This window comes from Pongo abelii, chromosome 15 (assembly GCF_028885655.2).
Source record: "Pongo abelii isolate AG06213 chromosome 15, NHGRI_mPonAbe1-v2.0_pri, whole genome shotgun sequence".
Classification (NCBI taxonomy): Eukaryota; Metazoa; Chordata; class Mammalia; order Primates; family Hominidae; genus Pongo; species Pongo abelii.
Window position 1 is genome coordinate 22,138,315 of NC_072000.2, and position 25,076 is coordinate 22,163,390.

Here is a 25,076-nt window from a genome sequence, read left to right on the forward strand (position 1 = left end):
AAATCATATTGACTACACCTCTCTTCTGCCTCTGCTTATATTCCCACTGCCACTGGGAACATAAATGTTTACAAAATGGCTTTTATTAAAAAAAATCCTGCCAACTATTAATGTCATTTCTTACATAAAAAAAATAAGAAAAACAAATGAAAAAGGCATAACACCAAATAAAACAAAGGCCAATATATTAAAATGAGTAACTGAGATTCCTAACTTTATTTATTTCACCATGGATGGGTGAAAACCTTATAATACATTGATACTAGAGCAAGCATGTGTGACATGGAAACTACAGCTGACTACTGCAAAAGCTTCCTTTGTCTCCTGGTTTCTTTACATGGTTACCTTCCATCAATCCCGGCAAACTATAGGCCACTGGCCAAATCCAATCTGCCTTGTGGTTTTGTAAATAAAGTTTTGTAGGAGCTCAGTCATGCCTGTTTGCTCACATATCATCATGGTGGCTTTCATACTCACCACAACAGCAGACGACAGCAGGGTTAAGTAGATATGACAGAGACCACATAGTCTAAAATATTTCCCACCTACTCCTTTACAGAAAGAGCTTGCTAAACCATTTTGCACCATAACCACAATGCCTTAATTCTCAAATTTAATCTTGTGACTCCCCTGCTCAAATTTCTCCAATGAGCCCCTGCAGCACACATTGTTGGCTCCCTACCAATAGCCATTCCTTATTCTTTCTTGCAGAAGAAACACAAGTCTGTTGGGATAGTTATTATCCCAATTTCCCTCCTCAGCCTCAGAAAGAGAAATGTTTATTCTAAGCTAATCATGTATTTGCCTTCCCAGTGCCTGCTTTGGGAATGAGCATGTGGTGTGACCCAGCTAATGAAATGTTACAGGAAGCCCCTTGCATGCTTCTAAGTTTTCTCCCCGTTTAAAAGACACATGTAAAGAAAAGCTGCCCTTGTGATGCTGTGTCGTGAGAATAAGATGTTTGGAGCTGCTACGGATTAGCCCACCATGAAAGGAGATGTGAATAAAACACTGCCAACAGCACAACTGAAAGAGGGACAAGAGGGATCCCTGGGATATCACTGAACAAAAAAAAAACAGCTCTGGTTCCTACTGTTTTATCCACTGCTCATCTAGTACTTGCAGTCCAAAGCATTCTACCTGGTAAATTTCCCATGGCCCACAGGATAAGACCTACTCATTTCTATAGTATTAAAAAGTCTATCATAAACTTGCCTTAGCTAAGTATTCACCTCATTCCCAACCTCTCGTATCTCACACTTTTGGTACTAGCAAAAGTGAACTGCTCAGAAACCCTGCCATGTTCACTCAAGCATATTGTCTTCTGCACCTGCTGCTCTTCCTCCCAAACAGGCAATCTCTTTAGATGTTCCTCCTGGCAAACACACAATCTTGTTACATGTTCCTTCTGCCAAACATTATTCTTCTGCTTCTTTACCTTGAAAAATTCTTCTCACTCTCTATGCTTACCTTAAATCCTACCTCCTTTCTTTTTAAAGCTTTCATTCCTCATCACATATGTCTGGCACATAATCAATATAACATACAATAAATCATAATTATAAGCTTCCAGTGGGCATGTAGCACACAGTAAGCCCTGAATAAAGTAGCAAAATAATAAAAATGACAATCATAATAACAAGCTTCTGTCTGCATTTTCATTTGTGTTCTGTAGCATTAGAAAAATGCTTAGTATCTAAAAGACATTTGATAGTTATTTGTTAAGTGGACAAGTGAAAACATAAATAGAAATATTTTCTTTGTAAATTCTGTTGAAAAAGCACAGAAATGAAATAGAGACAGTTCTTCTGTTATGAGCACCTTAAAGATCAAAACTACATCTATTCCATCTTTGTCTCCTGCAACTTAAAAACCTAACTTACAGAAGCTCTTTGATAAATAGATGGCTAAGTTAAAGGTGTCCTCATACAGTTTGGATTGTACCATGTATTAGGTGTCCACATCCAGGTAGCACATTAGTATTTTTGCTACTGTGAAACATTTTTATACTTTTATTATAATCTGCTGACCCTAGAGTTTGGCAAATTATACATCTATTATGACAATCTTTTGGCAAATGGTAGCAAAGCATCTTGTTCTAACAAAATGACTGTTATCAAGACAATTAATCAGCAGGTAGAAGAATACATCTTGTTCCAACATAGTAAATGTATCTCTTTCAACTTCAACTGAGGAGGAATGAAGTCAGTAATAGTGAGACCTTGTTGGGACAAGCATATGTAACATGACCTGTGCTTAACTGTTCTTTTGCGATCAAAACTTCCTTACTTTTACTTTTTTATCTGTGGTAGGACCACCCAGAGCAGGGGTCCACAACTCCCAGGCCACGGACTGGTACCAGTCCATGGCCTGTTAGGAACCACACCACAAAGGAGGAGGTGAGCAGCAGGCAAACTGGGGAAGATTCATCTGTATTTATAGCCACTCCCCATGGCTCATATTACCTCCTGAGCTCTGCCTCCCATCAGATCAGTGATAGCATTAGATACTCATTGGAACATGAACCCTGTTGTGAACTGCCTATCTGAGGGATCTAGGTTGTGTGCTTCTTATGAGAATCTAATGCCTGATTATCTGTCACTGTCTCCCTTTGCCCCCAGATGGGACCATCTAGTTGCAGGGAAACAAGCTCCGAGCTTCCACTGATTCTACATTATGGTAAGTTGCATAATTATTTCATTACATTTTACAATGTAATAATAATATAAACACAATAAATGTAATGTGACTGAAGAATCCTGAAACCATCCCCACTTTCCTGCAGTCCATGAAAACATTGTCTTCCACAAAACTGGTTCCTGGTGCCAAAAATGTTGTGGGCAACTGACCTAAAGTAATTCACTATCACAAGCCTTACCTGGGTTGCTGTTTTCAGAAGAGTATTTTGGCATCTGCTTTTCTTTGCAGTCAGAAAGTAATTGGCAAATTCTATGTCTAAAAATATAATAAATAAAATTACTGTTTTAAAATACTGATCTACAAGCTTACCAAATGTAAAATTCTTAGAGTATTTCAAACAATATCAGAATATCAGAACTTAACAGTATTATCCCATCCACTTAGGTGTACATTCTACAAACTTATCATGAAGCTTCTATTTAAAGAAGAAAAAAAGTAAGGTGAAATATAAATAAATCGAGGGCACTTTGACCCAGTAAATTAACTTGCATTAGCCTGTTGTAATAGAAGGTGTTCCAATTCTGCATAAGTCGTAGCTTCATAATGAACAGCTATTTGCTCTTGAACAAGTTGCTTCTCTTAGGCTCAATGTCTTCTTCTACAAAGTGAGGACTTTGTTGCCTTATTTCACTAGGTTGTTATGATTTAACAAGATAACATTTTTTAAAATGCTCAGAGAAATAGTGAAGCAATGCAATAATCTGTTCCTAAAATTTATGACTAAAATTATCTTGGAATCCCAAGTAAAACCCAATGTGTATTTTATTCATAGGTTCTAATATGCAAATGTTGTAGTTTTTAGAAAATGTTATTAAGTACTAATTTTGCTTCTTAGTTGTTCTACTCTTTATGGCTTACAATTCAGGGCATCTCAACTATTTCATAGTTTGTAACTAAATTTTTTCATAAATATCTCATTAAAGTAGAGAATGGGATTGTCCACTATTACAGAGTTGACAAATCACACCAAGGGCAGAAAAACCAATGGATGTTAAAACCTGACTTGGACCAATGATCCTTCTCTACAGACTCAAACTCTGAGCCAGATGTTTGTTACAATGATGCTTTATATCCATGTTCATCTCCAGCTGACATGGGAGACCAAAACCCTACTTTTATTTTTTTTAGGTTCCATGAGGAAGTTGCAAATTGACAGTCTCTAATTTTTAACATACATACTAACAATATATTTTGCACACAACACCCCACACATTATTTGGCTCTGGTGTCATCTCACAGACCACCTTACATGACGATTTGTGTAGTGCAAATCACAATTTCAATATTTTGGTGGCACCCATTTTGCTTTGATTCACAGTTTCCTTAGAGCTAGTCAGCGAACAGTCAAATGACCTTCCAGTGACTGCACAAAATATGGAATGCTTCCAAAATTTGTGTGGCCACCTTATGCAAGGGCCAGCTCCTCAGGAGGCTGAGGCAGGAGAAATGGATGAACCCACGAGGCAGAGGTTGCAGTGAACTGAGATCGCGCCACTGCACTCCAGCCTTGGCGATAGAGCAAGACTCCATCTCAAAAAAATAAATAAATAAAATAAAATGAAATACCAGTAAAGTTTGCAATTCCTCTGACTCAGTTTACCATAATTACAATTATGATTACTAGTAAAAGAATAAATAGTGAATAACCACAATATTGGGCTTTTCTCCCAAAACAAAAAAAAATTAATATAAACAATGCAGCTTATTATAAAGAGCCAAAACAATTTTAAAAATGCATATAATTGCCAGGCAAAAGTGTTACAGTGAACCGTGTCAGACATTTTTAAAGTGAGAATCAATCAAACAGTATACCCAGGATAAGCTCCATTCACTCATTTAATAAGTATTTATTAGGTAGCTACGTCCAATATGCTAGGCCTTTTCCTAGGCAGTGAGGATATAGTAGTGAAAAATAAAAACCCTATTCGTGAGAGTGAGAAAAACACACAATAACAACAGACAGAGAAGGCAAAATATACAGTATGTTAAAGGAGAAAAACTAAAGCAGGAAAATGCAATGTTTGTGTGTTTGATGGGGAGGGTGGTGGGAAAGATGGAATGGTCAGAAAAGTCCCTGATGAGAAAGGGAATTTTTTTTTTTAATACAAAAAACCTGTTATTTGTAAATCAAAGACTCTAAGAAATGATGATATAAGGTTAACAGAATTGATGTCAAGATACAAATGGGTTTGAAGTTAGAGATGATAAAGCACTTTGTTTCATTGAACCTTCCCTTGATTACATTAGAGATCATCCCTGGTAGTCTCCCAATTGAATCTTAAGCATGACGCGTCTGGGTAGTACATGGTTCTTCCTCAGAAACTGGTTGTTCCTTAATGTGTTTCTTTTTACCCTTTTTCTTCTTTTTCTTAGAAAGCGGGTTTTAAATAAAGAACTGGAGGAATGGAAAGACTAAGCTAGGAGGATATCTGGGGAAAAAGCATTACAGACACAAGGAACTGCCAAGTACAGAGGTGTGCCTGGAGTCTTTAAGCACTAGGGGTAGATAAGTGACAAAAAGAATTCAGTGTGGCTGAAGCAGAGCAAAGGAGATAATTAGCAGGAACTTTGACATGCACTCAGAGTGAAATGGGGGACAATAAGAAGGGCTGGGGCAGGGGAATGACAAAATTTGACTTATGTTTTAAATACATCCACTGAGTTAAGAATTGATGAAAATGGAAGTTTTTAAAAGCCAGGACTATCAATTCTCAGTCTATGACACTCATCTAGACTACAGAGGGGGTTGGCTCAGATGTACAAGATATGACTGGCTTCTGGACATATTTTTCAGGTAGACCTGACAAGATTTACTGAGAGATTAGTTGTGAGGTGTCAGAGAGAGACAGAGAGAGATGAGTCAAGAATGACACCGAGATTTTTGGCAGAGCAACTGGAAGAGTGGCCCTTAACCAAAGTAGGAAAGACTACATGAGGTGTAGATTTCAGGAAGGCCATCAGTAGCCCAATTTCGGATCTGACAAGTGTGTGACACCCAATAGCTAACCAAATAGAGACATCAAGTAGGCAGGCTGATATAGAAATCTGAAATTAAGGAGACAGATCTGAGCTGGAGACATATATTTGGAAATCACTAGCATATACACAGCAGAAAAAGTCACAAGGGGCCAGGTGCAGTGGCTCACACCTGTAATCCCAACACTTTGTGAGGCGAAAGCAGAGAGATCACCTGAGGTCAGGAGTTTGAGACCAGGCTGGCCAAAATGGGGAAATGCTGTCTCTACTAAAAATACAAATATTAGCCAGGCATGGTGGTGTGCACCTGTAATGCCAGCTACTCAGGAGGCTGAGGCAGGAGAATCACTTGAACCCAGGAGGTGGAGGTGGTAGTGAGCCGAGATCACACCACTGAACTCCAGCCTGGGTGATAGAGCAAAATTCTGTCTCAAAAAAAGAAAAAGAAAAGTTCACAAGAAAGAAGATTGAGGACTGAGCCCTAGGAAACAACAATGTGCAAAAGGAGAAAGATGAGGAGCAGCAAGCAAAACAGACCATGAAGAATGGACTAGAAAGGCAGGAGGAAAAGCCTGAGGGAGTGAGGCCCTGAAAGCCAAGTGAAGACGCCGTTAGGGAGGAGATGTCCACCATTGGCTCAAATATTGCTGACAGATTAAATAAAATGAGGTGGAAGAAAAATGCCTAGATTTATTACAGAAAAAAATTAGTGATAATCTTGAGGAAAAACAATGTTGGAAGAGTGCTGAAATTGAAGCTTTACTGGCATGAGATCAAGAGTGAATGAAAAGAAAATTTGAGTTCATGAGTGTAGTTAGTTCTTTTAAGGACATCATACTTAGGAGTCATGACTGAGAATATTGTAATTTTCTTCCACAGTCTCAGAAAAATAATAGACAAATAGTTTCACATTTTATATAACAGGTGTAGTTTTCAAATTTTATATAACAATTATGTATTTTAAAGGTTATAAAAATTATACACATATGGCATTAAAAGTGCCAGACTGAGGTGTTAAATTCTTAAAACTATAGAACTAAAAGTCGCCTTGAACATTTATAGATTACATAAGCTGATTATCATTTTGTTCATGCTTATACATAAAGACCAAGAAATACTAAAAAGTTTAAGGAGAGTATTTCTTACTTGATAAAAATCAGCCAATTCTAGGATAGTTGATACTCATCAAATATGCAAAGTAAGTGATCACAGTAAAATATTGAGTTCTATTAACAGGAATAAAGTGGGAGAAATGCAGAAAATAATCTTATTTTATAAATGAAATTTAAAAAATTATATGAAGTCACTGTGGAAAAACATAGTGAGGTGAATACTGAAATATATCCTTTTCTCAAAGGAAGATAATGTCACACATGCAGGGCACTTTCACAAATAGGAGTTACTGCATTAGCAGCACCTTCCTTTTAGCACAAGGGTCAGCAAATTAGCACCTGTGGGCCAAATCCAGCCCACTGCCTGTTTTCGTAAGTAAAGAATCTTGGAACACAGCCATGCTTATTCACTTTACAGTCTATAGTGTCAATTAGCTGGGTGTAACTGTCGCACACTTGTGGTCCCAGCTAGTAGACAGGCTGAGGTGGGAGGATCACTAGAGCCCAGAAAGTTGAGGCTGCAGTGAGCCGTGATCACACAACTGCACTCCAGCCTGGGCGACAGAGACCCTGTCTCAAAAAAAATAAATATATATAGTCCACAAAGCCTAAAATATTTACTAACTGGCTCTTTGCAGAAAAAGCTGGCCAACTCCTGGTTTAGTAGATGAAAGATCCTTTGATATATTTTAATAACAGTTTTACCCAATATACTGAAATGTTTATATTAAATATAGATCCCCATGTACAATCCCTTGGCAATATTCAGATTCAGGGTCCAATATTTCAGCACTCAGGCATTGACAACAAAAATTTAATAACTAGCAATCTTGTGGCTAACAAGGTACAGTGTCAACATAGCATGTAGCTTCCATTTGCAACACAGTAGATATTACAAGAATTCTAACAAAATTATCTTAAGATGTGTTATCAAGCTAAATGCTTTAAATACATTTTAATTGTGAAATAATCAGTCTACTCTAGATCTAACCTCATTTGTAAAAAATGGTTGCATACTACATTATTTTCTGGGTATGAAAATTGAGATACTTCCTATTGGTAAGGATTTACTTTTGATAATGATGATTTCCTATTGATAAGGATCCATTTTTTGATATAATAATGCTGTAATAAATGTCCTTATACATAAGTATATATGTAACAAATCTATATAAATATCCTTAACATACATATATTATATATCCTTACTATGTTATATATGTGTGTGTGAATGTGCTACTAAATTAATGTTCAAAATGAATTTACCAACAGTGTACGAAATGTCTTTTTCAATGAGACCATTTCTTTGCAGCAACACAGAAGGAGCTGGAGGCCATTATGCTAAGCAAACTAATGCAGGAACAGAAAATCAAATGCCACATATTCTTACTTATTAGTGGGAACTAAACAATGAGAACTCATGGACACAAAGAGGAGAATAACAGACACCAAGGTCTACTTAAGGGTGGAGCGTTGCAGGAGGGAGATGACCAAAAAACTACCTTTTGAGTATTTTGCTTATTATGTGACTGATGAAATAATCTGTAGCCCAAACTTCCATGATACAGTTTACCTATATAACAAACCTGCACATGTACCCCGGAAGCTAAAATAAAAGTTCACTAAAAAGAAAAGAAAATGCCTTTTGCCTCACATTTGCCAATACTGGTTATTTTTCAAACAAATTAATGACTGGAAAAATGTTAACTTATTGTTTGCTGATTTTCATTTTTCTGATTACCAGGCAAGGCTGAATATCCTAGCAAAAGTATAAAATTTGTTCCTCATGAATATTAGTCCAAATTAGGATTAGTTTGACAGCACATAGTTATCTCCTGTTAAATGTTGCCATAGGCTTACCTGTGATAGTCTACATTCTCAGGGTCAGGAAATTGCTGATTTTCAGGTGTTCTGTTCTTCCTTTGTGGAATTAATCCATCATCACCATTGCCAGCACTGGCACCATTAGTCAGGTTTTCTGGGAATCCCACATGATTACTTCCATGCTTCTTCATTTCTTCTTCAACCTTGAGTGGAAGTTTGATATTAAGGATGGTTATCACTTTATTAAACAAAAAGAACCTTTTTAATTGATTTTATCAATTGATTCAGTTTGTCATTATTTTAGTCATTAAAATATTTCACACTTAAATTTGATCATATATACAGAACTATTATATAATTTTAAGATGTAATTATCCTGTCATTAGTATATCATTGAAATTTTTGTAAAGTTTGCTTGATTTCTGTTTGAGTAAATAAAACAGAATTTTCCAAAATCCAAAAAGGGCCCTCCTTCATTTTGTGCTTTTATTCCCAACCACTCTTCAGCATCTTATATGTGTATTTACGCCACTTGACTCGTGGGAACACACAAATAAAAAGATAAAGATGCAAAATGAGTCTTTTTCTGTCTTTACCACTGAGATTTTACATTAAACAGTCAGATTTAGAGGATGAGACGCCGTGGGGCCTCAGGAATAGAAAGGAAGATTTTCCTTTTCTGCACTAAGATATTCTTCTCCCCCACTGCCTTTGATCGTTCTTTTTTCATTTGGTTCCTGGGATATCAAAAACATGATGATGCTCACTGAAACCTGGGAACCAAAGTTTGCCACAACACAAGGAGCAGAGTGAAACTACTGAGGTGCAAGCATAGAATTCCAGAAAATGAGATGCTCCCCAAGTTTCACATTCAATAGCTATACAATTTTCTAGCTTGAAGATAAACAGAATAAGAAGTTATCTTCTTTAGCCACATTATCTATTGATAATCAGACTAAAACCAAGAAAGATAAAATTATTGATCCAAAGCTCCTAAAGTGGCATTACCTAGCATTTTACAGCACCATTCAGGATTATTCCATAATAATGAAAGAATATCTCCAGTTTGTATCTCTTTAAAACTCAACGTATGGAATTCTTTCCAAGTTAAGTATTACATTTTTCGCTGATGATGTATGCAACTTACATGATAGGATCATGTATGCCTAAACTTACTACACTTTGTTAAACAACATAACGTAAAAATCTAATTCAACAGAATCATTTGAATACAAAGGTATACTTCTCTATCACAATCCTTATTTATTTCTGGTGCTTGAGAAATTTTCTGCAGATGCAAAAATAGAAGGTTAATTTGCTTGTTGTATTTCCAGGAAGTCTCCTCTTTTGGAATGCATGTTTTTAAAATAATTATATTCTTAAGTAATCAAATATGGACAATGAAAAATTAGAAAATAATTAAAATTAAAATTTAACTGTTAAAATAATTAAGTAAATAATTAAAATTAAGAATTAACTTTTTAATCTACATTTAGCTACTGCCACATCACTGGCTTCTGACTAACATGTGAAAAATAATTAACCTTAGCCAAAGGGAGAAGAAAAACCTGAACCAGCAAACAACTTTTTCACCATTTGTTTAGACTGAAGTTAATTTGTTATGTGTTAAATCTACCAAAAATGAATTAGCAGATGATTTGTAGCATTCCAAAGGCTTCCTCACTTGAAAAGAGTTTACCTCATGAAACCCTAACTAGTGAGCTCCTACAGTGCACTGAAGTGCTTTTTTAAAAGATTAGTAACTGGACACTTTAAGTTATTAGGAGCCAAAATCCACACCAAAGAGAAAGAAATGTAAATTCTTTAATTTTAATTGAAATTAATGCTGTAATATGATAGTGTTATGTATCTAGATTATCTGTTTAAGTCCAGTTCTAATATATTCTAATGTGTACTAATTACAGTGGATAAAAACTTTTAATAATATGTACTGATTTTCTGCAACCAAAATAAGTTAGAATGTTATTGTGTTTGTGCACTAACACCAAAGATCCCATTCTGCAAGATAGATATGATTCTTTTAAGAGGGAGTCGGGTTGCTTTTATGACCTGGTTCCCTCCCTGAACAGAAACGCTGAGGTCAATGAGAGACCACAAGGCAGAATATATCTTTAGCCTTGGTATCAGTGACTGACAATATAAAACTGTAGATTTTCAACCACTAGCCATGATTACCCTTTAACCATGAATCTAGCTCAGGGACCGTCAGTGTTACATTGTTCATAATTCTATTGCTTAATAATATAATCCAATAATTGATGTTACTTTCCTCATCATGTTAGGGTGTTGTAAAAATAAAAGAACAAACAAAGTTCTGGAATTTGTTTTTCCTCTATTCCAAAAGGAAAGATTAGCTATAAGCTAATCAAAAAGACAGATAAGAATATTTTAAATAAAATAATGTAAAATAAGAGTATTTTACATTTTATAGTAGTTATGTTTTTAAGTTAAATATCAAATGTAAATTAGAATTCATTGATTATTCTGTTAATGAGATTGCTGAATTTATTAAAATAAATTTTAAGAATCTATTTAAAAATTCTGAAAGAAAAGAATCTATTGATTCTCAAAACCTAGTCTGAAAGGTAATTTCATTTGGACTATCTAATATTATTAAATCAAAGAAAACAACATTAAATCAAAAATTTAAATTTAAAATTTTCCATGCCTCTTGCTGGCTATTTTCACTGCCTTTAAGCCTTTGTGACTCTTCCTCTGATGTCAGCTTTAATTCTTGTTCTGTTGAGAAATCCATATATTAAGTTAAAATGAACCACTTAGAACTTTTAAAAACTATTGCCTTTATAAAATAGATTTAAGACAACATTTTATTTTATTTCATAAATTGAGTGTTTAGTCTTTCATGAAATAGTTACTTAGGAAATAATTCTCCAAAACTTCAACAAATCACTTGGGGAGAGACCTGATGTGATTCACTCACAAATTCATCCACTCAACATAAATGAACAAAATCACGAGAAACACAACTTTAAAATACAGTAGAAACATATAAGGTAACACAGTATGTTGTTTTCCACTTCCTAATAGTGAAGCAGTAAATGTAAAGAAAAGGAAATTCAGTTTTAAACAGAAACAAGTTTTCCTGCACTTAGCAACTCTGACTCTAAGGATAATAACAGGCAGGGCCCAGGAAAGGTCGTGGTGACCCTCTCTGAGAAGCCAGAGCCCACAGGTATGGGCTCCAGACATCCCAGAGCAAGGTTAAGAAAACAAATCCCTTTACCATCTCCCCTTCCCCTCAGCATTTACTCGTAGCTATTTTTACAAATGCATATATTTTGCAAGTTCCTGTTTTCCTTCAATGCAGCTGCAAGGTCACAAGTTATGCTGAGATTGCAAAACTGTCACTAGATGATTAACTGCCTTTGTTCTGCTTCTGTAAGCTTCCCCATATAAGTCAAGCCCTGTCTTTGTTCAAGGCTCAGGCTTTGGATGCAAATCTGCTGAGCTGGTGCACATCTAAATAAAATCCTCCTGTTTCACCCACTGGGTCTCTCCTGCCTCCTGTTTTCTGCAACAACAGTACCTTATAAATGGTTTCCAAAATTACTACTAACACATTTATTAGTGTACAATGCCTTCCTAATATCTAAAATGTTTCCCTCCACTATTCTGACGAATTTATTTTCATTTTTCTTTTTTTTTTTTTTTGAGCTGGGGTCTTGCTCTGTCATCAGCCTGGAGTAAAGTGGTACAAACTCAGCTGACTGCAACCTCCAACTCCCTGGTTTAAGTGATTCTCCTGTCTCAGTCTCCCGAGAAGCTGGGATTACAGGCACACACCATCATGCCCAGCTAATTTTTGTATTTTTAGTAGAGATGGGGTTTCAGCATTGGCCAAGATGGTCCTGATCTTTTCACCTTGTGATCCACCTGCCCCAGCCTCCCAAAATCCTGGGAATACAGGTGGGAGCCACCACACTCAGCCTTATTTTCATCTTTTAAAACAATGCTATGTGAAGTCTTCCTTGATTCTGCATGTCTTTCCCCAGATAAACAGGTACCCAATTCCTTGAGGCTGCCTTAGTACTTCACTGATTTTTCTACTGCACCTTTACCACCTGAACTGCACATTATTGCTGCACATGTCTGTCCCCTCTGCTCCAAGACTGCAGAGGACAGTCTTGAACATCATCTTTGTAAAAACAGTCTTTATTTTACTCAGAAATTTCTTATTGAGTCCTGCTACATACATGCTAGGTGTTAGCGTTTAAAAAGAATGAAAATAAAGCATGTCAGGGATGGCTTTTCTAGAACACCTGCCCAAGCAGAGACTTAAGTATTGTGGCTAGCCAGATTAAAAGGGGTAGAAGGCAGGAAAGGGTGACAGCATGCCACGCAGCAGCAAGAGCATGAGCAAGGCCTGAAAGAGTGAAAGTATTTGCCTACAATAGAAGGATGAGTGAGTAGGGCATTACGAGCAGCTCAGCAATACCAGAGAAAGGGCACACAGGAACAAAAGGGCTAAAGATGAAGAGTGGGGCAGAAGTCAGATGATGAAATCCTTAAGTGTAATTTTAAGAAGCTTGGACATTAATGTTCAAGAGTGGTCCCTGGTCCTATCTGCATTTAGATGTAGATCATTTTAATGCCAAAAACCAATATTCCTAGTGAGCCATGATTCATTAAGACAAGGTGACAGATAGCTCATGTGGACACAGCTGAGATGATACTATGTAGCAAATTCACAATAATTCTCATGAATACTTGGAAAGTCAATTCTATAATAAGTCATAGACATTATAATACATCACTTAATATTTGGTTTGGGAAGGTGCTTTGTAAAGTTATAGCGCATACGAATATAACTAATAGTTGTGAATTCAGAGCTGTGACAATAAAGCAAAGAAGCCACATTGTGTTTGAGTCAGCAATCTTTAGATTTCTATCTAGTCTTCCTACGGAGTTCGTAAATTCGTATAATCCTGGTACTCACTCTCAAGTTTATGTTAAACACTAGCCTATACAAAAAAACACTCTTTCTCTTACTTCTTTTTGTTATTTATATGTTGCTTTGTTTAAATGAAGAACACAGAAATGCCCTGCTAAAGGGATTCTGTTTGGTTGCAGGCTGCAAGAGGGGAAAAACAAAGCACATTTTGCAGAAAATGATATTTTAGAAGTCAGAATTATGACATGACATCAAGCAGGGAACTCTAGGACTGAATTTGCTGTGCTTCTTTACTATGCTCCTTGTTCTCTTTCTTTTCTGGCAACTGTGACTCACAGAGGTCGTGCAGACTATCATTCCCTAAGAGGAACACAACTCTGATATTAATCTTTATCTATTAGGTTAATCTGTCCCAATTCTGTGTTCTGTGGATGCTGACTTTCTATCATTGATGGTGATACACACGGACATTTATCATCAACTTTCAGATTCTTGGATCTTTGACAAGTCTTATTATGGAGTCAAACTAGTAGGATGCGAGTTATAAATGCTGGTTATCCAGTTACCTACTCAAAATATCCTACATAAATATTCCATTAAACATGCATAGAAAAAAATTAGTCATTCCCGTTGACCTGCTGCTCTTTGCCCTTCTGTATTCACCACAAAAATTCCTGGTCCTTCCTCATGTCCAGGTTAAATACTAGTGTACAACGTGGAAACCTGTAAATTATCTGACATTTGTCTCTGTCCCCCAAGCCTTTCTCAATCAATTATTACTAAATCATATTGACTACACCTCTCTTCTGCCTCTGCTTTATATTTCCACTGCCACTGGGGGCATAAACATTTATGAAATGGCTTTTATTTTTAAAAAAGTGCCAACTATTAATGTTATTTCTTACATGAAAAAAAATTAAGCAAAACAAATGAAAAAAGCCTAACACCAAAAAAATGGCCAATATATTAAAATGAGTAACTGAGATTCCTAAATTTATTTATTTCACCATGGATGGGTGAAAACCTTATAATACATTGATACTAGTGCAAGGATGTGTGACATGGAAACTGTAGCTGACCACTGCAAAAGCTTCCTTTGTCTCCTGGTTTCTTTACATGGTTACCTTCCATCAATCCCAGCAAACTATAGGCCACAGGCCAAATCCAATCTGCCTTACGGCTTTGTAAATCAAGTTTTATAGGAGCTCAGTCATGCCTGTTTGCTTACATATCATCATGGTGGCTTTCACACTACAACAGCAGACGACAGCAGGGTTAAGTAGACACGACAGAGACCACATAGTCTAAAATATTTCCCACCTGCTCCTTTACAGAAAAAGCTTGCTAACCCATTTTACACCATAACCAGAATATGTCTTAATTCTCAGATTTAATCTTGTGACTCCCCTGCTCAAATTTCTCCAATGAGCCCCTGCAGCACACATTGTTGGCTCCCTACCAATAGCCATTCCTTATCCTTTCTTGCAGAAGAAACACAAGTCTGTTGGGATAGTTATTATCCCTATCTCCCTCTTCACCCTCAGAAAGATAAATGTTTATTCTAAGCTAGTCATGTATTTGCCTTCCCAGTGCCTGCTTTGAGAATGAGCGTGTGGTGTGACCCAGTGAATGAAATGTTACAGGAAGCCCCTTGCATGCTTCTAAGTTTTCTCCTTGTTTAAAAGACACACGTGAAGAAAAGCAGCCCTTGAGATGTTGTGTTGTGAGAACAAGATGTTTGGAGCTGCTGCGGATTAGCCAACCATGAAAGGAGATGTGAATAAAACACTGCCAACAGCACAACTGAAAGAGGGACAAGAGGGATCCTTAGGATATCACTGAACAAACAAAACAACTCTGACTCCTACTCTTTTAGCCACTGTTCATCTAGTATTTGCAGTCCAAAGCATTCTACCTGGTTAATTTCCCATGGCCCACAGGATAAGACCTACTCATTTCTATAGTATTAAAAAGTCTATCATAAACTTGCCTTAGCTAAGTATTCACCTCATTCCCAACCTCTCGTGTCTCACACTTTTGGTACTAGCAAAAGTGAACTGCTCAGAAGTTCACTCAAGCATCTTGTCTTTTGCACTTGTTGCTCTTCCTGCCAAATAGGCAATTTCATTAGATGTTCCTTCTGGCAAATACACAACCTCGTTGCATGTTCCTTCTGCCAAACATTATTCTTCTGCTTCTTTACCTAGAAAAATTCTTCTCACCCTGCATGCTTACCTTAAATCACAGCTACTTTTTTTCAAAACTTTCATTCCTTATCACATGTCTGGTGCATAATCAATATATAATAAATTATAATCATTAGCTTCCAGTGGGCATCTAGCACACAGTAAGCACTGAATAAAGTAGCAAAATAATAAAAATTATAATGATAATAACAAGCTCCTGTCTTTATTTTTAATTGTTTGTGTTCTGCAGCATTAGAAAAATGGTTAGTATCTAAAAGACATTTGATAGTTATTTGTCAAGTGGACAAGTGAAAACATAAATAGAAATGTTTTCTTTGTAAATTCTGTTGAAAAAGCACAGAAATGAAATAGAGACAGCTCTTTTATGAGCACCTTAAAGATGAAAACTACACTTATTCCACCTTTTTCTCCTGCAACTTATAAAACCTAACTCACAGAAGCTCTTTGATAAATAGATCGCTAAATTAAAGTTGTCCTCATGCAGTTTGGATTATACAATGTATTAGGTGTCCACGACCAGGCAGCATACTAGCATTTTTGTTAGTGTGAAACATTTTTCTTCTTTTATTATAATCTGCTGAACCTAGAGTTGGGCAATTTGTATATTTATTATGACAATCTTTTGGCAAATGGTAGCCGAGCATCTTGTTCTAACAAAAGTACTGTTATCATGACAATTAACCAGCAGGTAGAAGAACACATCTTGTTCCAACAAAGTAACTGTATGTCTTTCTAACTTCAAATGAGGAGGAATGAAATCAGTAATAGTGAGACCTTGTTGGGACAAGATATGTAACATGACTTGTGCTTCAGTGTTCTTTTGTGATCAAAAATTCCTTACTTTTACTTTTTCATCTATGGTAGGACCTCCCAGAGCAGGGGTCCACAACTCCCATGCCACAGACTGGTACCAGTCCATGGACTATTATAAACCACACCACATAGGAGGAGGTGAGCAGCAGGCAAGCCAGGGAAGGTTCACCTGTACTTACAGCCAAACCCATGGCTCCTATTACCTCCTGAGCTCTGCCTCCAGTCAGATCAGTGATAGTATTAGATACTCATTGGAGCATGAACCCTGTTGTGAACTGCCCATCCAGGGATCTAGGTTGTGTGCTTCGTATGAGAATCTAATGCCTGATGATCTGTCACTGTTTCACTTGGCCCCCAGATGAGACCATCTAGTTGCAGAAAAATAAGCTCAGAGCTTCCAAGGATTCTACTTTATGGTAAGTTGTATAATTATTTCATTATATATTACAATGTAATAATAATATAAATACAGTAGCACAATAAATGAAATATAATTGAATAATCCTGAAACCATCCCCACCTTCCCCCAGCCCATGGAAAGATTGTCTTCCACAAAACCAGTCCCTGGTGCCAAAAAGGTTGGGGACAACTGACCTAAAGTAATTCACTATCACAAGTCTTACCTGGATTGCTGTTTTCAGAAGAGATTTCTAGCATCTGTTTTTCTTTGTAGTCAGAAAGTAATTGGCAAATTCTATGTATAAAAATATAATAAATCAAATTACTCTTTTAATACTGATATAAAAAATATTTACCAAATGTAAAATTCTTAGAGTATTTCAAACAATATCATAGTATCAGAACTTAACAGTATTATCCCATCAACTTATGGGTACATTCTACAAACTTCTCTTTAAGCTTCTAGTTAAAGAAGAACAAAATGTAAGGTGAAATGCTCATAAATTGAGGGCACTGTGACCCAGTAAATTAACTTGCATTAGCATGACATAACAGAAAGCGTCCCAACTCTGCATAAGTTGTAGCTCCATAATGAACAGCTTTTTGTTCTTGGACAACTTGCTTCTCTCAGGCTTAACATCTTCTTCAACAAAGTGAGGACTTTGCTGCCTTATTTCACTAGGTTGTTATAAAGATTTAACAAGATAACATTTTTTAAATGCTCAGAGAAATAGTAAAACAATGGAATAGTCTGTTCCTAAACTTTATGACTAAAATTATCTTGGAGTCCTAAATAAAACCCAATGTGTATTTTGTTCATAGGTTCTAATATGCAAATGTTGTAGTTTTCAGAAAATGCTATTAAGTACTAATTTTGCTTCTTAGTTGTCCTACTCCTTATGGCTTATAACTCAGGGCATCTCAACTATGTCATAGTTTGTAACTAAATTTATTCATAAATATCTCATTAAAGTAGATAATATGATTGTCCACTACTATGGAGTTGATCAATCACACCAAGGGCAGAAAAACCAATGGATGTTAAGACCTGGCTTGGACCAATGATCTTTCTCTACAGACTCAAACTCTCAGCCAGCAGATGTTTGTTAGGATAATGCTTTATATTGATGTTCAATTCCAGCTGACATGGGAGACCAAAACTCTACTTTTATTTTTTTTAGTTTCCATGAAGAAGTTGCAAGTTGACATTCTCTAATTTTTGACATACATACTAACAATATATTTTGCACCGAACATGTTATTCAGCCCTAAGTCACCTCTTAGACCATCTTACATGACTATTTTTGCAGCATAAATCACAATTTCAATATTTTGGTGGCACCCATTTTGCTTTGATTTACACTGTTTCCTTAGAGCTAGTCAGCAGATAGTCAAATGACCTTCCAGTGACTGCACAAAATATGGAATGCTTCAAAAATTGGTGCTCCTCCTTATGCAGAAGCCATGCTAATTTTCTCTGTATTGTACCAATTTTAGGATATGTGCCACTGAAGCAAGCACAAAGCCCTCCTTTTACACATGGACAAGGCTTGGCTCTGTGAAGTCCAACTAACCTACTTGAGATTCTGAGAATCCTCTTCAATGGCTTCCTGTGAGGTGGAATTTGAAAATATTTTAAAATCTTGAGCTAGAGATGGAAGCAGCTTGGATGATTTTCATTATCATGTAAATCAGATCACTCAAGGGGCCAATGACAACTGGGAGCCACTGCTGGGGGAAGGTTCCTATGGGACTTTCTACTGCCTAAGGTTCTATACAGGATATAAAGTTGCCTCACAGTACAGATCTGGTAGCAAAGAAAAAGAAACAAACACTGATCTCTTTCTCTGATCCTTTACAACAAGCCCAATTAATATCTGCTAGAGAAAAGACCAACAATGGCCTCAAAGGATCTCTTACCATGAAGGTCTCAGCTAATTCTTGGCTAAGAAGAGGGTTCCATATTAGGTTCTGAATACGGGGGGAAGGGTCAGTTTGCTCACTTTGTGTGCAGATAAAGTCAGGATGCCCAGTGGCCAGAGCTGGGTGCTGGTGCTTTGGGAACAATGGCATATAAACATAGGTATGGGAACTAAAAACCGTTGTAACTTCAATGTCACTGTATGAATCATCATGAAGACTTGAGGGATCTGAATCAGTAAGGGCATCTTGGTGTCAAAGGTCAACCAACAATTACCAGGCAGCAGGCCCAGTTTGAGTGGCAACAATGTAGCAACAGAAGCAATGGAAACAACAGAATGATTGGAATGTCCTTTTTTCTCCTCCTTCTGACTTGATAAAAGGGACTGTCTTCCTTGGATTTAGTGAACCCCTTCAGTTCTTGAAAAATTCAAGGAGTATGTAGGAGATAGTCCCCAGAAGACAGTACAAGACTTTCTGCTAAACGACATTTCAAGACCCAAATAACTAATCAGAAAAATCAAAGATGTGACACTATTTTTTATCCCATGCATAGGTGTTATACTTGGATGAAATGAACAATGTTGGGATCTCTAAGGATAAAGGTCTTAAAAGTCCTGAGATAAAGAATCCTGCACCCATTGGTACTTCTAACTTGTCTTGCTTTTGTCTGATTTCTGGCTAATGCAGGGGACTAACTCACTGCCACTCGAAAACTACCTGAACCAAACTATGACATCTCACCTGATACATAAAATGCAATCACTATAATTATTTTAAACCTCAATTTAGCATTAACTAGCCTTTTAATGTAAACACTTACACATTATGATGACTAGAAACAGCATACTCTCTGGCCGTCTGTCCAGATAGATCTTGAGAAGATACATCAATATTCTGCTCAAGTAGAAGGCTGACTATACTTGCTGATCCACAACACACAGCAAGTATGAGAGCAGTTCTAAAATGACAGAGATAGGAACTGTAATAAAGTTATTTTAAAAGCTAATTTGATATACTTTACCAATTTAACATCTTGCCTGTCCATGCAGAATCAAACATTTACATGCACTAAAAGACATAAGTATCTTGGGTACTCAAGTGTTCATCTTTGTAAAATACCATCAAGGTTAAAAGGAAGGGACAAAAAGGAAACCTCTTATCTCAGTGGGGTATTGCATGGCAGAAGCTACTAATTTAAAGTCCTTTGATGGGCAAGAAACAATGCTAGGGCCACTTATCTGAAGTGGACAAAGATTTAAGTGAAGATTTCATCACAGCTTCCCTAGACTGATATGCCGTAATAGAAAATCAGCTAGGGTGTCAAATAAATAGGAGCTCTCTGCATGCTGATAGTAGTAATATTAATAATAATGGTAAGAATAGTAGTCATAGGAGTTTCAGTTAATGATGCCAGTAAGCATGTGCTAGGCACAGAATTAAATGCCATCTATATCTTTCTTTCTTATGCACAGCCAACTTTGAAGGATATATTCTCCTAGTTTTCACATATGACAACATATATGGTGGTAAATAACATTCCCAAGGTCAAACACCTAGCAAGTAAGAAAGTTTTGTGTGAATCCAAAGCCTAGATCTTTTCTCTTTATCACCCACCTATGGCTTGCCTTCATTAAAGGAAAAGTGTATCCACTTAAAACTATCTTCACTCTCTCTCTCCATACCAATTAAAAATAAAAATATCAAAATACACTGGAAATAAAAACAAAAAAAGCTGTTGAACCCACAGTATGTGGGAACAGCAATTAATTGTCATGTAGGGATAAGCTAACATTAATATTCTTCAAAGAAAGCAACTTAAAGCCGAGTCATTGAAAAGACAAAAGGATTTTCAACTCCTATTTATGTTTAATACAGCATATTTAGTGGAAAAGCATATAAGACACAGAGGTTAAAAACTACTAGAAAGGGTTAAGAAGTTCAATACTGGGTCACAAACTAAAAGGTAAAGTTCACACTTCATAAAATTAATATGAAATCCCTTTAGCTAACATAAGATCCTGCAACCAAAAACATCACATAACAAACAGCATCAGTCAATATAATAAGAGAAGATGAATTCTACTAAAACTGTTTTTTATGTTGCCCAGTCCAAATAATTGTTTTTCTACCTAACTGATTTGTATTGATACTGATGACTATGTCCCAGTAAGTATACATTAATCTTGTTAATTTAATATTTATGACTTGAGCGACTGCTATCAATCTAGAACAACACACAGATTAAAAGAAATAACTATACCTTCCATATCTATCAAGTGCATTTAAATTAGCTTTTTTCTTGATTAAAAATTTCACCACATGCTGTTTTTGTTCATGTACGCCAAGTAACAGTGGTGTGAGGCCATGCTGTAAAACAATATAAAGCAAAAATGTATGTAATTCAAAAAAGTACATATTCCTCAACTGAAGTGGAAACTTTATATAAGATCCTATGGACTTACACACATAGAAAGTAAATAAATTTAGTCGCTTCCTTCTCACTCTTCTGTGCTTTCCCACATGCTGCTCCTTCCCTTGGAAACACCCCTTCTCTGCCTCACCACATTAACTCTGACCACCTCAAAAACTCACTTTAAATGTTTACTGGTTCTAAGACTCTTTGCTTCTAACCTAGCATTTGGCATGGTATTATTGGATGATAATATTTTCCCATCTAAACAAAGAGCTTCTTGAGGGCAGGGGCTGTATCTTTTGTCTCTATATCCTCAAACCTAAGACAAATTGTTGTGTATAAAGCAAGAATTTGCATGTAAAATATTTCTCTAGTTTCACATGTTTTACCAAAAGTTCAACCTCCAATGTGCAACAAAAATTGCCATTAAGACTCATACTGCCCATTTCAAAATTTTTTCCAACATTTATTTATTTAAAATTTACTTGTATTTAATTTTCCCAGGTTGTTAACTAAATAGATAATCAGTTCATAGGACTACTGAAACTAAATTAACAGAATTCCTATCTGTATTCTTAATAACTCCATGGTTTTAAGTGTTTAAAACTGCCATGCTGATTATGCCAAAGCTCTACATACTTAAGAGACACACTGGATAGTCCATAATACAGCTTTGATTGACAAAACAGGTTTAGAATTTGCTAGAATTCTAATTGAGAAAACTCTGCTCTTAACAACGACTTACTGACCTAAGCACTTGAGTGATAACAAAGAGACACAAAGTCCTGAGAGGACCATCCTCTACTTATTGAAAGACTACTCACTGCAAATTTCTAAAGACCTTCTGAATGGCAGTGAATAACTGATGGTAGGAAGGAAAAGATACTATTCTGTAAGCTGATAGATAGTGCCAATAATATTCATTTGAATGTCTCAACCACAGAGATAAAAGTCAGTCTAGGCCAGGAATGGTGGTTCACACCTGTAATCCTAGCATTTTGGGAGGCTGAGGTGGGTGAATTGCTTGAGCCCAGGAGTTCAAGACCAGCCTGAGAAACATGGCAAAAACTTCATCTCTACTAAAAAAAAAAAAAAAAAAAAAAAAAAAAAATACAAAAACTGAGGTTGGAGGACCATCTGAACTCGGGCAGGTCAGGGCTGCAGTGAGCTGTGATCACACTACTGCACTCCAGCCTGGGAAACAGAGTGAGGCCCCATCTCAAAAAAAAAAAAGTCAGATTAATGTTATTGGAAAGAAAAGATTTAAAGGAATTACATATCAAACTCCAACTCCTCTAGAGATATCATAAGTTTCTGAGATATAAGAATTTACGTATTATACTTTTGTATTCAGTGGTTCTTAAGCAGGAGTGTATCCAGATTTTGAGAAATTTGTTGTTGTTTTTAGAGATAGGGTCTCATTATGTTGACCAGGCTAGACTAGAACTCCTGAGCTCAAGCAATCCTCCCACTTCAGCCTCCCTAGCAGCTGGGACTACAGTCATGCACCACCATGCCTGGCTTCAAGGAAATATTTTTAAACATACATATTCAGGCTTTATTAGACTTACTCTACCAAAATCTTCAGAGGAAAGCCTAGACCTGTTGATTATTTAAAAATTTTCCTCAGGTTACTGGGATGCACAATTCTAGCTGAAGCTATAGTGCAATAGACAATTACTTCAGTCTCATTTCTCACCCACATGACCAATTCCCTTTCTCATTTGAAGATTTGGCAAAAAAGAGGAAAGAGTAGGAGAGAGACCCATTTGCTGAAAACACCACATAATTTTCCCTGGTAAGAGTAGAACAGGGTCTAGTAAACTCAAAATCCAACTTGATCTTTTTACTTATAAGCTCCTTATCTCCCACCTTCCCATCCAGACACTCTAGATTTGAATGCAAATTTGACACTCTAATTGGCCATTTCTACCAGAATAGGATATTAAGTCAGATAATTACTTGTTAGTCCTTCTGTTCAAGGGTTTCCCATTACATTACCACCTATTCACTGCCAATCTGATTCCTCAGAGGTCTCCTAAAATTGATCTCTAGGCAGTTTACAACTCACTAACTGCCTCTCCCAAACTGAAAACTGTCATTCTCTAAAATTGAAGAGAATCTTGCTCACCATACAAAGGAAACAAATGAATGAACAACAACAACAACAACACACACACACACAGACACACAAAACCTCTTTATGGTCTTTTCCCTCTATTACATAATTTCCAAATTGGCCTTGATATTTCTGGTTGCTCTCTTTTTCCCTTTCCATTTCTGCCTCATGAGCAATCAGAAATATCTTAAGCCTTGCCACTGAGAGGTGCATCACCTTGTATCTATTACTGTATTTTAGGAACTTGCCAAAGCATCAGGATTTCTATTCACTGAAACAGGTCTAAGTTTTCTTGAGTTTTCATGTAAAACCTATTTCAGGGCAAATTTTGCCATTTTATATTCATCAGGGGAAAAAAAACCTAGGAGGGAAAAATTGAAAAATAGTATTACCTTTTACAAATTCAGTGTTTTCAAAAATGTATTTACCACAAGTGCATTAAAAAAAAAAAACTGGACCCTGTAATGCTACTTTGAAACTAACAATATTTAAAATAAAGTCTTAGATAATTAAGTCATTTCAAAATATTTTCATTCAGGTTATGCTTGAGCTTCCAAATACGGAAAACTGGCCCTTACACAGGTCAATGTTAAAACGCGAATGCATTTCAGTATTTTGAAAATAAAATTGCTAGATCTATACCTTGTTTTTTGATTCAATATCAGCACCGTATAAGAGCAGTGCTTTGGCCATTAATTTATCTTCATTGTAGATAGCATAGTGTAGAGTGGTATTTCCATACTCATCTGGAATATTTGGATCAGTGCCATGTTCCAGCAACATTAACGCACATTCATCTTCTTGGCATTGTACAGCCTGTCAGTATTAGACCAAAAACAAATTATAAATCCTAGGAATTCAAAATAAACATTCCACAGCTTTTACCAACTAGTTATATTTAAATGAGAAAACTCATTTTCATGCTATGTATTGAAATCAAACCCACCTCACGCTGATATAGCTGACTACTGCATACCTTTATCAGGGGTGTCCTCTGTTTGTTGTCAAGGACATGAAGTTGACATTGTCTGTCCAGCAGGAGTTTTACTACTTCTGAATTCCCATTGGCAGAGGCCAGATGTAGAGCAGTCCTATGAGAGTGAGAAGACTTTTTAGGAAATTGTAGTGCACTAGCTACAGCCACATCAATGATTCATGTAATTGCAAACACTGAATAGCCTGCTATTACTCTGCCTTCAAAAAGACATTTAATTTTCCCACGAAAAAAGCACACTATTTATTATCTCTCATTGCTCGCTGTATTAATGAAAGAGCAGCCTATTTGAATAGAAAGGGCATAGCCCTTGGATGACATTCAACTTGGGCTGGAATCCTACTTGAAGCTCTGTCACTTCCTAGCTGTTGCTTAGCCTTTTTGGGTCTCAATTTCCTCATCAATAAAATGGGAACGAAAATAGTAGCTTTCCCACAGGAAACCACTGTAATGCTTAAATGAGACTCTACACAAAAGATATAGAATAGTTCCTAACACAAATAACAGCTCAATAATTGTTAGATATTATAATTTTTATTAATACCACTAAAGACAACATTTCAATTAAGTGAGATGATACAATTATACCTACACTTGCAGGTATGTTTTAAAGATTACAGGTAACATTGTATTTTAGTGATTGTAAGATGATCCTTGTCTCCA

The 25,076-nt window shown here is 36.3% G+C and overlaps 1 protein-coding gene and 1 non-coding gene across 2 annotated transcripts in view; both read right to left on the minus strand.

Moving 5' to 3' along the window:
• Positions 1-25,076, minus strand: part of LOC134760000 (POTE ankyrin domain family member G-like) — a 41,047-nt gene that overhangs the window by 11,067 nt on the left and 4,904 nt on the right. Inside the window, 7 exon segments of the mRNA XM_063715355.1 lie at positions 8,649-8,815; positions 11,302-11,372; positions 17,189-17,259; positions 19,708-19,845; positions 21,148-21,254; positions 24,062-24,235; positions 24,396-24,510. Of these exon segments, the coding sequence (XP_063571425.1) occupies positions 8,649-8,815; positions 11,302-11,372; positions 17,189-17,259; positions 19,708-19,845; positions 21,148-21,254; positions 24,062-24,235; positions 24,396-24,510 (843 nt within the window).
• Positions 18,380-18,485, minus strand: LOC112131493 (U6 spliceosomal RNA). The gene has a single exon (XR_002913552.1). It is a non-coding gene; the product is annotated as a U6 spliceosomal RNA (small nuclear RNA).